General features: G+C 43.8%; 1 protein-coding gene across 8 annotated transcripts in view; it reads left to right on the top strand.

Moving 5' to 3' along the window:
• Mfhas1 (multifunctional ROCO family signaling regulator 1) overlaps positions 1 to 12,336 on the top strand; it is a 90,131-nt gene that overhangs the window by 7,391 nt on the left and 70,404 nt on the right. The window contains exon 2 of one of the 8 annotated variants that reach the window (XM_074054700.1): positions 1,891 to 4,366. The exons of the other annotated variants lie outside the window; for them this stretch is intronic. Coding sequence (XP_073910801.1) covers positions 1,891 to 2,102 — 212 coding nt within the window. The 3' untranslated portion in view covers positions 2,103 to 4,366. Of the gene's footprint in view, positions 1 to 1,890; positions 4,367 to 12,336 lie in introns of those variants that run through there. 8 annotated transcript variants of the gene reach the window in all.

Raw genomic sequence — 12,336 nt, forward strand, 5'->3', positions numbered from 1 at the left:
TATAGTAAAGTTTTAGAATTGCTGGAATTTGAGCATGACCTAGTTGTTTGGATTGAATTAGTCATTGTTTTTAATTCACAAAGGTTACTCAATATCTTTTTAGTTTAGCTTTATTAATATTGGCTTTTATTTCTGTAAACAGAGCTCTTTGAACTCCCTGGGACTTTGTTTCATTTAAAAATTAAAACCTTAATCACGCAGTGGGGGAAAGAAATACTGTGTGGAATAGAATTTAAAAGAGTGTTGTAATTATTTGAAGTATTAGGTGCTGCTTATTTAGGCTCTGAATATTCTGGAATAGATTCTCAAGTCCATGCCTGAGGTGGCTTAGAATTTCCTGGGGAAAGTAGTTTTTTGTTTGCTGATACGCATGTCATAGTCTGCTGCCCGCTCCTCACCCCTGTAGTAGACTTGCCTGTTGTAGCTCTTATCATGTACTTCATCTTAACACTGAAGACTTTTGTAGGGTGCACATCTCAGGGTTGTGGGGGACTGAGTGGGAGGGGGACTGAGTGGGAGAATGGCTTAGGAAGACAGTTCCCTGTGCTGGAAAGTAGTGAGGGGCTTCCTTCCACCCACTACACAGGAAGAGGTGATTGGGGAAGGCTGGTGGTGGAGTGGACATTTCTGGCTGCCTTCTCCATCCACTCCTTTGCGTGGCCTGATCATCCATCCATTAGGGTGCTTTCTGTTTTGTTTTTTTTGCAAACCGGGGCAAATGCTGGCTTTCTCTTTGTCCTCTTGTTCTACGGCTAGGGTGCAGAGCTGCTTCCTGTTCCCAGCCTCTGTGGAAATATACCAGGTGGGGTTTGCCTGGGGCAGCCCAGCCAGGTCTCAGGTCTCCCTGGCTCAGCTTTCTGTTAGAAAACCAGTTGCTGGGTGGTTGTCATTTGACCTTCCTCTAGGGACTGGTGACCTTCACCTCAGGGTAAGAGAGTAAACTGCATTCTCCCAGGCTGCTGTACTATTAATGAAGCCAACCCTCTCATCCCTACTGATTGACAGGCGTCTCAGACAGCCACAGAATCCACATGTCCTTGTTAAGCCACTAAGAGCCTCTCGGATGGAAGGCACGGCAGTATTACCTGACAGCTGTCCTCTCTGAGTTCTGACACCTCTTGGGTTGGCACAGCTGCCTGGGCCGTGCCTTGCTTGGGGCTGAGCAGGTAGAAGAGACTCAGTGCACACTGGTTGTTTTGAAAGAATTCAAGAAATTCTAGAGTTCATGGATTAATTCCTGGCAGGTGGTGTTTTGGTTGTTTATGATACTCTTTATCTTAATTAATTAACTTATTTTTTTGGTGATACTGCAGTTTGAACTCAAGGCCTCACACTTGCTTAGGCAAGTGCTCTACCCTCTTGCTTTCAGTTTGTTTTTCAGATAGTGTGTAGCACTAATTTACCAGGGTTGGCCTTGGAACAAGATCTTCCTTCCTCCTCCTCCTGAGTAGCTAGGATTATAGGCATGTACCACCATGGCCAGCTGATGTTCTTTACCTTAGAGTGTGTACTTTTGGGGAACCGTGTGTGATCTAACCAACATGATTTTTCTGATGTATATATTCCTGTTCTCTCTCTATATGGATTGCCTGGCTTGTAGAAGTGGTAGAAGGATGGTTAAGGGATGCCAAGGTGAGTTGAGTGTAGGAGCTAGCTGCTGAAAGCCTCTGTTCCCTGACCTGGCATTCACTCTCCTGAGGCAGTGAGCACCTTTCTCCCCAAGTCAACTTTTTTTCTGACTAAGCTCTGTCCCTTCTGTATAACATTGGCCTGTGTAAGAGGGAAAGGATAGGGGATGAGGAGCGTGAAGATGTGAGTGGTGGAGGTGGAATGGGTGCAGGAAGGAAGATGTTTTTGGTGGTTTGTACCAGTGGCTTTGCCTTCTTCCAGGTGCTGTTGTTTTCCAGAAGCTCTGTCCTGGGTTGGGCCTGCTGGTTCACACATGGAACACCACGGAAGATTTGCTGGCTACAGGACAGAGACAATTCCATGTGTCCTGTACAATGGTGGCAGCATACGTGGCAGTTCCCAGACATCACTGCCAACTTATTTGTGGAGATGAAGAAGGAAACTTTCTGAGTTATTTTTATTTTTGGCACTGAATACTTTGAAACATTTTCTCATTTTCCTTCCTCAATATAATCTTTCAATCGAAAATACTAGGGCCTGATTTCTTAGAGTAAATTAATAAAAAACCATCAGCATTTTTTTTCTTTAATGGTGCATTTCCAGAAGGCCAAGAATACAGTGGTGCCTGGTAATGGATGACCAGGACCTTGTGAGCTGGTGGTGCCTTTACCCTTGCCTTGACCCTGCTCCTGCCCCGCAGCCCTGGACACCCAGGTAGTTCCAGCTATTTCCTTCCTGTGTGTAAATCTGTGCACAGGGCTCTTTGGAGAGGGTAAGGGAGGAATGGAGTGCTGGAGCGATGGCAGAGCTGCTTTTCAGAGGCCACTGGTTTGGGCACACCCTTTTGCTTTTTGGGTGGGTGGTTTAATGAGTCAAGGGCTTGAGGCTGCCACTGCTTTTCTTCCTCGTCTTCCTCCCCCTCCCCACCTCGAGGTAAAACTCACATAACGTGAAGGGCTCCATGGGACTTCCCACTTCTCAGTGTAGGGCCACCATCGCTTCTGAGTAAAGGCTTCTTGGGGCAGTGAGCACCAAGGCTGGTGGGCGACTTCCCTCCTGAGGTGAGTCATCTGGAAATTCTTCTGCCAGGAAGGCATGTTTAGAAAGTGCTGGGCAGCTGGAAGCTGGTGGTTCACACCTGTAATCCTGGTTCTTAAGAGGCTGGGATTGAGAGGATCATGGATCCAGTCTGGCCTGGGCAAAAAGTTCAAGAGACCCTATCTCAACTAACAGCTGGACATGGTGGCACATCCTGTCATCCCAGCTACACAAGGAGGCACAAATAGGAGGATTGAGGTCCAGGCCAGTCTGGGCAAAAAGTGAGACCATGTTCCCTATTTCCAACATAACCTGAGCCAAAAAAAAATAAAAAAGGAGGGTGATGGTGGAGTGGTTAAAGTGGTAAAGCACCTGCCTCGCAAATGTGAAGCCCTGAGTTCAACCCCAGGATTGCCAAGTAGAAAGGAAAGGCAGGATTTCTAGGCATTGAGATTTTGTGTGGATCGGGCATCTTTTAACATGGTTGCTTAGTGCTGATGCAGGGACAGAGAGTAGGACCCCAGGCCCTTGTTCTGTGCTGTGGCAGAGTGACGTGATGGGGGTGGCACAGGTCGCCAGTGCAGTTGCTGTCTTCCACCCCCAGTTTTTCCACATGCATTTTGAGAGGCATGCCTGGCTTCTTGGTAAAGTGGGGGTGAAGTTGGGGGTCCGTGGCAGTGATTAGAACATTACCAGGTGACACAGAGAAGCGTGCCAAGATTTTATTAGGTTGATTCTGTCATTAGTTACTGTTAAATACTTGCTGTTTGCTGAGGTTTGCACTGAACTGGGAGTTTTAGGAAGAATAAAACATGTGACCTTGGCCAGGAGCTGGTGTGGAATCTTGGTTAATGTAAACTGTTGATTCTTGAGTATATGCAATTGGGCCATATGTGGAGGAAATCATTTGCATACTTGTGAGATTACTAGAGAGAGAAAAGTCTGGCCTTTGATTTTTCCAGAAAAAAAATATGTAGTGAGAAAAGCTGGCTGCAGCTTTGAATTTGCTTGATGTAGATGAGAAGGTGGGAGGCAAGGTCCAAGCCCCCTTCTGTAGTTCCTTTTCAGTCTGGACCATTTGTTTGGAGGAAATCTCAGGCAGATCTTGATAGGGTGATGGAAAAAGAAAACGCATTGTAGCTGAGGCTTTCTAGAACCTTCCAAAATGAATCATCCTTCTTGATGGAATTTCAAGCCTCTTGGTTAGCACTCTTTACCTTGCTCAGTCATTTATGGATTTGCTCCCATTCTGGAAGTGATTGAAGTCAGCAGTCATTTCTGAGTACCAAAGGCTGTGTAAACACTGACTCCAAAGGTGGTTTAAATTAAGTTGGAGGCCATCTTATAAAAACATATGGCTGTTACTTGTAGATTTCTTTGTTGAGGGATGCTATGTCGAGGTGCTTTCCTGTTATTAGCCTATTAAATGCTGAGGGAATTAAAGAGTTAAGTTTCTTAGATCCTCCCTGCTCCTAGAGTGAATAAGCGTGTGCTATTAACACTATATTAGTGCTGTGTTACAGTAGTCATGAATTTGGGGGTGGTAGCATAGCCTTCATCTTTCTTGCCCTCTCTCCCTTTCCTTCTTCTCCTCCTCCTCCTCCTTCTTTCTTTTTCATCTTCCCTCCCCTCTCTCCTTCCCTCCCCTCCCCTCCTCTCCCCTCCTCTTCCCTCCCTTGTTCTTGTCTTCCCTCTCCTCCTCTTCCCTCCCCTCCTCTTCCCACCTCTCCCCTTCCTCCTGTTGTACTCTGAGTCCCCCCCCCCCCCCGCCCCCAGCTTGCTAGGCAAGTGCTCTAGCACCAGTCCTTTTGCTTAGTTTGTTTTTAGTTAGGAGTTTATGCTTTTGCCCAGGCTAGCTTGGACCACAATCCTCCTACCTCTGCCTCCCAAGTAGCTGGGATTACAGATAAGTACCATTACACCCAGCCCCTCTCCTTCTTCCCTCCCTCCGTCTCTCCCTCCCTCACTTCCTTTTCTGAAAAGAGAGAGTTTAAAAAAGGTAATAGGGAAAAATGTAAAATCAAAAAAATATTTCTTTTAGGTGTTCTTATTTGGCTTGTCAGCTTTCTTACTGCTTTAATGAGCTTCCTAGTTTCCTTGCCATAAAGATTGTTTGTGTGTTGGTCATCACATCAGTTTTTCTCAGGGTATAGTGTGGAGGACACTGAGCCTGGGCCACAGTGTTAAGTGTTCATCCTGATCCAGAGACAGTGAGGAGTGCCTCATGTCGGTGAGCTCATTCATCCCCCTGCAGCTCTGTCTGTGAAATAGGTGTTACTGTCTTTGTCTGCAGATGGAGAAGTTGAGGCTTAGAAGGGAAGTGAATTCCCCAGAGTGAGCAAGCTCTGGGATTTCTACCTGGCCTTTTGCTCCTGCACACTGCCCTGTCCGCCTGCTTAGTTAGGATGCGCATGGCTTCCTGACATGTACAAATGCGCCCCTGTCCTAACTTTTCCTCTCTTTCGGTACTACTAGGATCTGGGGTTACATGGAGGTGGAGGTCAGCAGAGGTTGGGGCCAAATGGGTGAAAGGTGAGGATAGGGCTTTTTGGGGTCCCATAGGGGTTCCTGCAAGGCTACCTTGCAACTGAGCATAAAAGGTGGCACAGGAAACAGCAGTGGGGAAGGGCATCTCACATAGAATAGCATTTCACCAGGCACAGGGGACACTGAGGGCTCAGTAGGCACTTAGCATTTAAATCATGTAATAAGGAAGAGACTTTATTTAGATTACATTCCTGGCCTGGTAAGCTTTGGAGTGGCCCCATTGGCCTTTGAACTGGGCTTTTGGAAGCACTGTTCCAGCACAGCCTTTGCCATTCGCAGGGCTCTATTAAGACCGAGGCAGAGATGTGCTGCTGAGACAGGGAAGGCAGTTTGCAGTGACTACTCACACTCAAAACCAAGCCATTGATGGGCTGTCAGGACACCTTCTCTGTAGACCATGTCTAAGTGTGTCATTACCCACCTTCTCTGTGCCTGAGCACAAGGAGGAAAGGAGCAGTGGTTATTCTGACTGCCAGCTAGCTTCATGCCTCTGTGATCACTAGGAACGCACCCGAGAACATCAGTTTGCCTTGCTCTAAATCTCATCATAACAGACCCTGTGAAAAAGACGAATTGAGATCTAACACAGTCAGTATTTTACTATGGACTGTCTATTTCACTCTATGCTTTCTGAAAATATCCTTTTTATTAACTTTGCGCTGTGTGGACAGCATCTTTTCTGCATTTCATTTGTTTGGACACAACTTACCACACTAAGCTGTGGTTTCTTGCATATTTCATCCTAATAGCATTTGAATTTATCTTCACTTGCCTCTCAGTTTACCCGAATATACTCAGATGCATTTTCCTTGAAACGCTAGGAAGTACAGGTTATTTTAAAAATTTACTTTACATTTTATCTGTTCTTCGTATTTTGACTTGAAACTCAGGATTTTGTGTTGTATTTTAAAATTGAAGCATTATGATACGGTGGTCGGCACCAGGTGGGCTGCTGGGTTCCAGTCCCTGTTCTACCGCTTGTCAGTGTGTGACTCTGGGAGTCATAAAACTTCCTGTCTTCTCAGGTGGTCCTGTACTGGCAGAATGCTTAGAGTGATGCTTGACACAAGACAAGAGTGCAGTAGATGTTAGCTTCTGCCTGCAGTGCCGCAGCAGAAGGTCCAAAAGTCTCTAAAGGGTGTGTTCGAAAGTCTGATAAACCTGTGGGCAAAATGCTTTCTCTTTTCATAGTAGGGGTAGAGCATAGTGTCAACACCTATGTCCTTTTAAAAATGCACTTTTCTCTTATTAAAACATACACAAACTTGGAGGGTAGAGGGAAAAAGTTAAACATAGATTATATATAACAATTGCTCTATGTGCTTCACTGTTTCTTTCAGCCCCTCCCCCAAGCCTAGGTTTTTAAAATATGTAGTCATCTCATTGTGTAGTTTAAGTCTTGATTTTCTTTTAAAAACCCTAAGCTATTGTGAATATAGTTTCAGGGGTTAGTGTCTATGCTTGCAAAACAGTTCATCAAGTGATTTTACCCTTGCACCTTTAACCTTAGGTTACCTTGGGTTAGCCATTTGGACACATACATTGGTTCCCTTTTCTGCTGTAATTCTGTGATGATTGTACTTCTGCATAAAAGGTCTTTCATATTTGGGTGGTCGTCTCTGAAGAGAAATCATTGAGTGACAGCAAAGGATGTTATCTCAATCCAGGTGATGATGCTTTCCATGAGGGTGGCACCTCAGTCTTTCCTGTCCCCTGCCCATCACCTGAACACCCCAACGCTTTATGGAAAACATTATCTTAATGCTGATTCAAAGTTGTAATTAGCCAGTGTGAGTGTTCTGCATGCTTGCTGCCTAATTGTGTCACTTCTTTTCTGAGAATATCTTTTGGCCTTCATTTTTGGTCTTCATTTAAGAAAATTTTTTTATCACTGTATTTTATCAGTTTGTATTAACTCTTCATGTATGAAAGGTAATCTTTTGTCTTTTGTATTAAGACATTTTTTCTAGCTTGTTTGCTTTTTGGATTGCTTAAAAATTTGATGTTTTGAAGTTTTAAACTTCATTCAATACAATGATAGTTTCCTTTGTGATTTTTTTCTCTAGAGCTTAAAAATAATCCATAACATTATTTTCCTAAATACAGAGAGGTAACAGGAAATAAATCACACGTGATTTTCTATCCATATAATCATAAGGGATATTAAAAAATAATATTCATATACAGATGGTAAATTCAGTAGCAAAAGTCCCTCCCTTACCACCAGTCTTTTGGGTTCTTTTTCTCCTTTGTGAAATGTTTCTTATGATTTCTTCTAGGGAAAATTTGGTACATGTTTGCATATATTTTAGCCTGAAAGAGATCCTACTGTGTTCATTCTTCCCCACCTTGCATTTGATCACTAAAAAATATGGTTAATAGATGCTTCTATAGGAGCAGTTGTAAACCTATTAAATGCATATAAATATGTATAGATTACAGATATAATGTCTCTCTTGTAATGTCTACCCATGGCTGTACTGTTTAGTCATACCAGTTCTGACAGACCTTTGATATTTTGTAAGTTGTTGGACAGATTTTTAAGCTAAGTAAGTCTTCTACCTCCCAAAGGTTTAAGAAATACTCATTTTTTTCTTCCCTTCAAGATTAGTAGTCCTTCTATGTCCAGAACACTCTTGAGATGCATTTAGGAAAAGACAAATCTTAGAGTCAGAATGGTGGGACATAAAAAGAGGTTTGGGAATTATGGAAGCTTAGCTTTATGATTTAAACTGAAGGTAATGTTTTCACTTGGTTTTTGTGATGCATAGCAGAATGTTCTCAGAATAATTACACAGTTCATAGCTTAAGTCACCCATTATCATGCAATGTTTAGACACAGCAATGATTAAAAATCTTACATGTTTACAAATACATAGACCATTGATTGAAACAAGACTGTGGGGGCAAGAATAATGCTGTGTCCATGTAAGAAATCAATGGCAAATAACTGATAATGAACTGAATCTTGCTGACTCCAAACACTGCTTCTGCCTTTCTACCCCAGTGTTATCTAAATGGAAATCTGCTGGTAGCTGTGTGACAGTTCTCAATGCTGTCACATATCTCGTCCCTGGAATTCTGTATTTTCTAGACCTAAGCTTGGTGTGTTATGTGTGGGACATGTGCTGTGGATGTTTGGGTTTTATACCAAGTGGGGATTTAAAATTTAAGAGATACCTACATTGTTTGCTTTTCTCTGTGCATACGAATAAAGAATAAGTCTAACCCAGCACACTGAAAGTGTGTTTGACCTGGAAAAACAGTACCCAAGGAAATCCAGTATTAGTTGCTTCTGTGTTTAAAAGATACTGACATTTTTCATTCAAAGCTAACAAAGTCACTAGTTGCCTTCTTACAGTAAGAAATTTTTTTTACAAGGCTCATTGAACCATGTAGACAGTATGGTGAAAAGGACAGATCACATTTTCTCTGAGCATGTTATTAAAAAATAATTTCACTAGTATTCTCTTGATTCCTAGCATAGCTGAGGGGCCTTTCATTCAGTCGGGTTCTTGCTCATGAATTGCATGGGAAGAACTAAAAATAGAAATGTGGATTTTCCAGAAGAACACGGTGCTGCCTAAAACAGCTCACTTGTCCACTGAGAGCTGGGCTGCTTGGTGCCCAGGGTACAGAAACAACAACAAAAATGGGATGCAAAGCCCCTGTAGGATGCATCTGTCCCATTCCCTGCCACCTCTCACCCAGATGGCGCATGAGTGGCACTGCCTGCCCCCCCCGCCCCCACGCCCCGCTTCTCTCCCTACTCTTCCAAGATGTTTCACTGCCTCTCAGGGCTGGAGCAGGTGTTCTTTTGAATTTATTTCTTTTATTAAGTCTGTGCATCTCTGGATGCATTTGCCCCTCCCCAAAATAAGCACACATATGCGTGCTTCTCCGTGGTTACTGCATGGTCTCTTTTTTCTTGGTGAAGGGAGAGGTTTTGGTTTTGGGCATTTCAGGAATGTGACTTGGAGCTGTTCGTCCTGGCTTTACTGCAAGCAGACAGAGCCTATCTGCAGCTCATCAGATGGACCTCCACAGTGCTTGCTTCTTGAACACTGTTGATGCCTAGAGCCTGCCTGTGTGACATGCTGCAGTCTTTACAGCTCAGCCACACAGCAGCCATTGCATTTTGTCTATTACCAGGGTTGCTAAAATGCTTTTGCCCAGCCAAAAGAACCAGGTGACGGTTTCTAGGAAAAGACAAACTGCTGCATATCCAGCCCCAGGTGTTCCACACACAGGAAGCTACAGGGTTGGCATATGAGGCCATCCCTTTTTCATAGTCCATAAGCCCTCTGACTTACAGTGTCATTTGTGATTCAAGACACGTTTGTTTGCCGGGGATCTCCATTGAGATCATAATCTACTGGAAAGCAGGAGGAAGAATCAGGAATTAGAATGGTGTCCATTGTTCTTTGTTAGAAAAGAATCTCCATTCTTTGGCTGAAGACAAATATTTGCTTTTGGAGAATCTGGTGGTGTGTCAGTGGCTTTGTGTGGGTCCATGCACGAACACATGCTCCCAAGCCTTCTGCAGATGGAGACACATGTTCCATGGATCGTTTTATGGTGCTTGGAAGATGGCTATGTGTTACTTTAATCTTGGTCCTTCTCTTCTGCCTCCCTTCTTTGACATAGCTCATTTCTGTGAAGGAGAAACAGGTGCCTCTCTCACTACAGCCAGAGATGGAGACTTGCCATGAACTTTCTTCCTAAGCAAGCCAGCATTGGAGAACAAGGCCTTTTATCCTTTATCTTTGGATGAAGTCAGAGTCAGAGGGTTAGGGAGTAAGGAGGCTGGGACCTGTGGAAAACCACGTAGCCTCCCTGAGCCTCAGTCTCTTCATCTTCAAATGAAGAGAAATAATTCTAACAGTTTCTAGGCATTTGCACCTGCTGTCACCATCATCTTAAAAGTTGTGAGGATTAAATGAATTAATGGATATCAAGGTCCCAGAGTAGTTTTTAACCTATAGTAATTGCTCAGTAATTGTGTCAGCTCTAATTACCACGATCCCGATTCACAGATGAGGAACACTGAGGCACAGGCAGACTAAGTGACTTGGGCAGAGCCCCAGGTATCCTTGGGGACCTTTCTCTGCTACTACCCTGGACTGCTTCTCAGGAAGAAAATAGCTTCCACCTGTCAAAAGTCGGGGGTGGTTTGATTGAAACATGGAATGATGCATGTGAATTGCATGTAGTCATTTTGAACTCTGGCGGACTGGGGGTCTGCAGTGACCAGGCACAGGCCAGTCATGGGGTAATAGAGTAGCTCAAGACTCTGGTCCCAAGAAGCTACATCCAGGGAGATGGAATAAACAGCAACACACAGTGGCAGGGCTGAGTAATCCTTTTTGAGGACCAGGCCTTTCAGGGTGGCTGAGGCAAGAGGAGGGCATCCACCTGGAGTCAGGTGGGTGGAACAGGACGGATGGGAGGTCCCCAGAAGAAAGCTCGGAACTTTATGTAAGGTACCAGGACCACTGAGCTGGATAGAGTGGCCTGGGTTGGGAGGGTGTGCTCAAGGGCTGTTTGTATACATTCCTGGGAGTCCTGGCTGGGTGAGTGGCTCAAGTGGTAGAGTGCCTGAATAGCAAGTATGAAGGCCAGAGTTCAAACCCCAGTACTGGAGAAAAAAATTACTGGGAGCCCAATTATTCACTTATCAATGCATATTATTTATAAATATTTTTAGCTTGTCTACATGATCAGATAAAAGTTTTTTAACCGGAAGAAAACTCTTGGCAATTTTATATAAAAGCTAAAATAGAGCCTGATGATTTTTTTTTCCCCAAGGTCGAAAAGGAAACATTGAAGAGTCAAATAGAGAACTCTTGGATTTACATTTTGTAGGAACTCCTAGAGTGGCAGTGGAGAAGATGGATTAGAATGGAGTAAGAATGGAGTCCAGGGGACCACAGGGTCATTTTAATAAATGATAAAGGCCCCAGGCACACCCTTGGAGACCAAGGGAACAGAGTTCTGGAAGCTAATGAGGCAGAGACATGGGGTGCTCCTGGGTGTGCCACCTTCTTCGGCTTCCTCACCTGTCACATGGAAACCAGGACTCTGTGTGTACTGTTCAGGGGAAATTTTAACCACCGTGGGAAGAAAACTGAGGCATTTGTTTTAAAAACAGAAAGCAGAAGTGATTCGATAAGATTAATCTCAGCAAGACTGACTGATCTATGTTGCCTGCTGACTTAATTGGTTTATTAGGGTTATTTAGTGCCCCTCCTCTGATGGATACCACGTGAATCCCAGATTTACAGTTCTCTGTTTGAGAGCAATGGCGTTTGTAGAAGAATGAAGTTCCCCATTTCTTCAGTTTGAAAGGGTCGTGCAGCAATAAGAGACTTTATAAATAGTATCTGGTAACCTTTCTCCGCTTTAAAATATTGAAAGGATAAATGATGCTGCTGGCGGCTTACTTGGTGTCATAAATTATGTATGCAGCAGCTTGGAGTTCTTTATGGCTGTGCATAACGAATTATCTTTTGTTCTAGCTTATTTTCAATGTGGTGCTCATAAAGGAGAGGTCAGAGCAAGTGCATTTGAGAGCTGGCTTGCTGTCCTGTTCTCTGTTGCTTTTGTTTGTGCTTTGTTTTTTCATTATCAGATTTGGGGAGGCTGCTAGGAGAGGCCGGGTGGTGCTCACAGCTGTGGGGTAGTCTAATGAGGAGCTCAAAGTGGGCACACTTCTTGGTCCCTGTCACTTCCAAGGGAGCAATCTCTTGGCCTCTTCTTCCTCCTCCCTGAATTCTCTTTACAGGGTTCAAGGCGGCAGGTCTGACTAACATCTCTACACCATATGCATAAGCAGGCCAAGTCATTAGTACCTTCTGATCTAGTAATAATAAAATAAAAATGAATTGGAATAAATGACTAGGAATACACCCAGAATCTTTTTTTCTCCTGTATACTCTTCTCTAGATGTTAGAGGAAATCAGAGAGCTTGAGCAATATAAACTGAAGCAGAGAATCAGTTTATCTCTTTTTTCCTCCTCTTTCTGCCTCCTCTAGCAAACTGATCTGAGTGAGATATCAAAGGTGCTGTTTCATTTTCATATAGGAGGTAACTATGGTTGAAAGTGGAACCAAGCATTGCTT

This window comes from Castor canadensis, chromosome 14, assembly GCF_047511655.1.
Source record: "Castor canadensis chromosome 14, mCasCan1.hap1v2, whole genome shotgun sequence".
Lineage (NCBI taxonomy): Eukaryota > Metazoa > Chordata > Mammalia > Rodentia > Castoridae > Castor > Castor canadensis.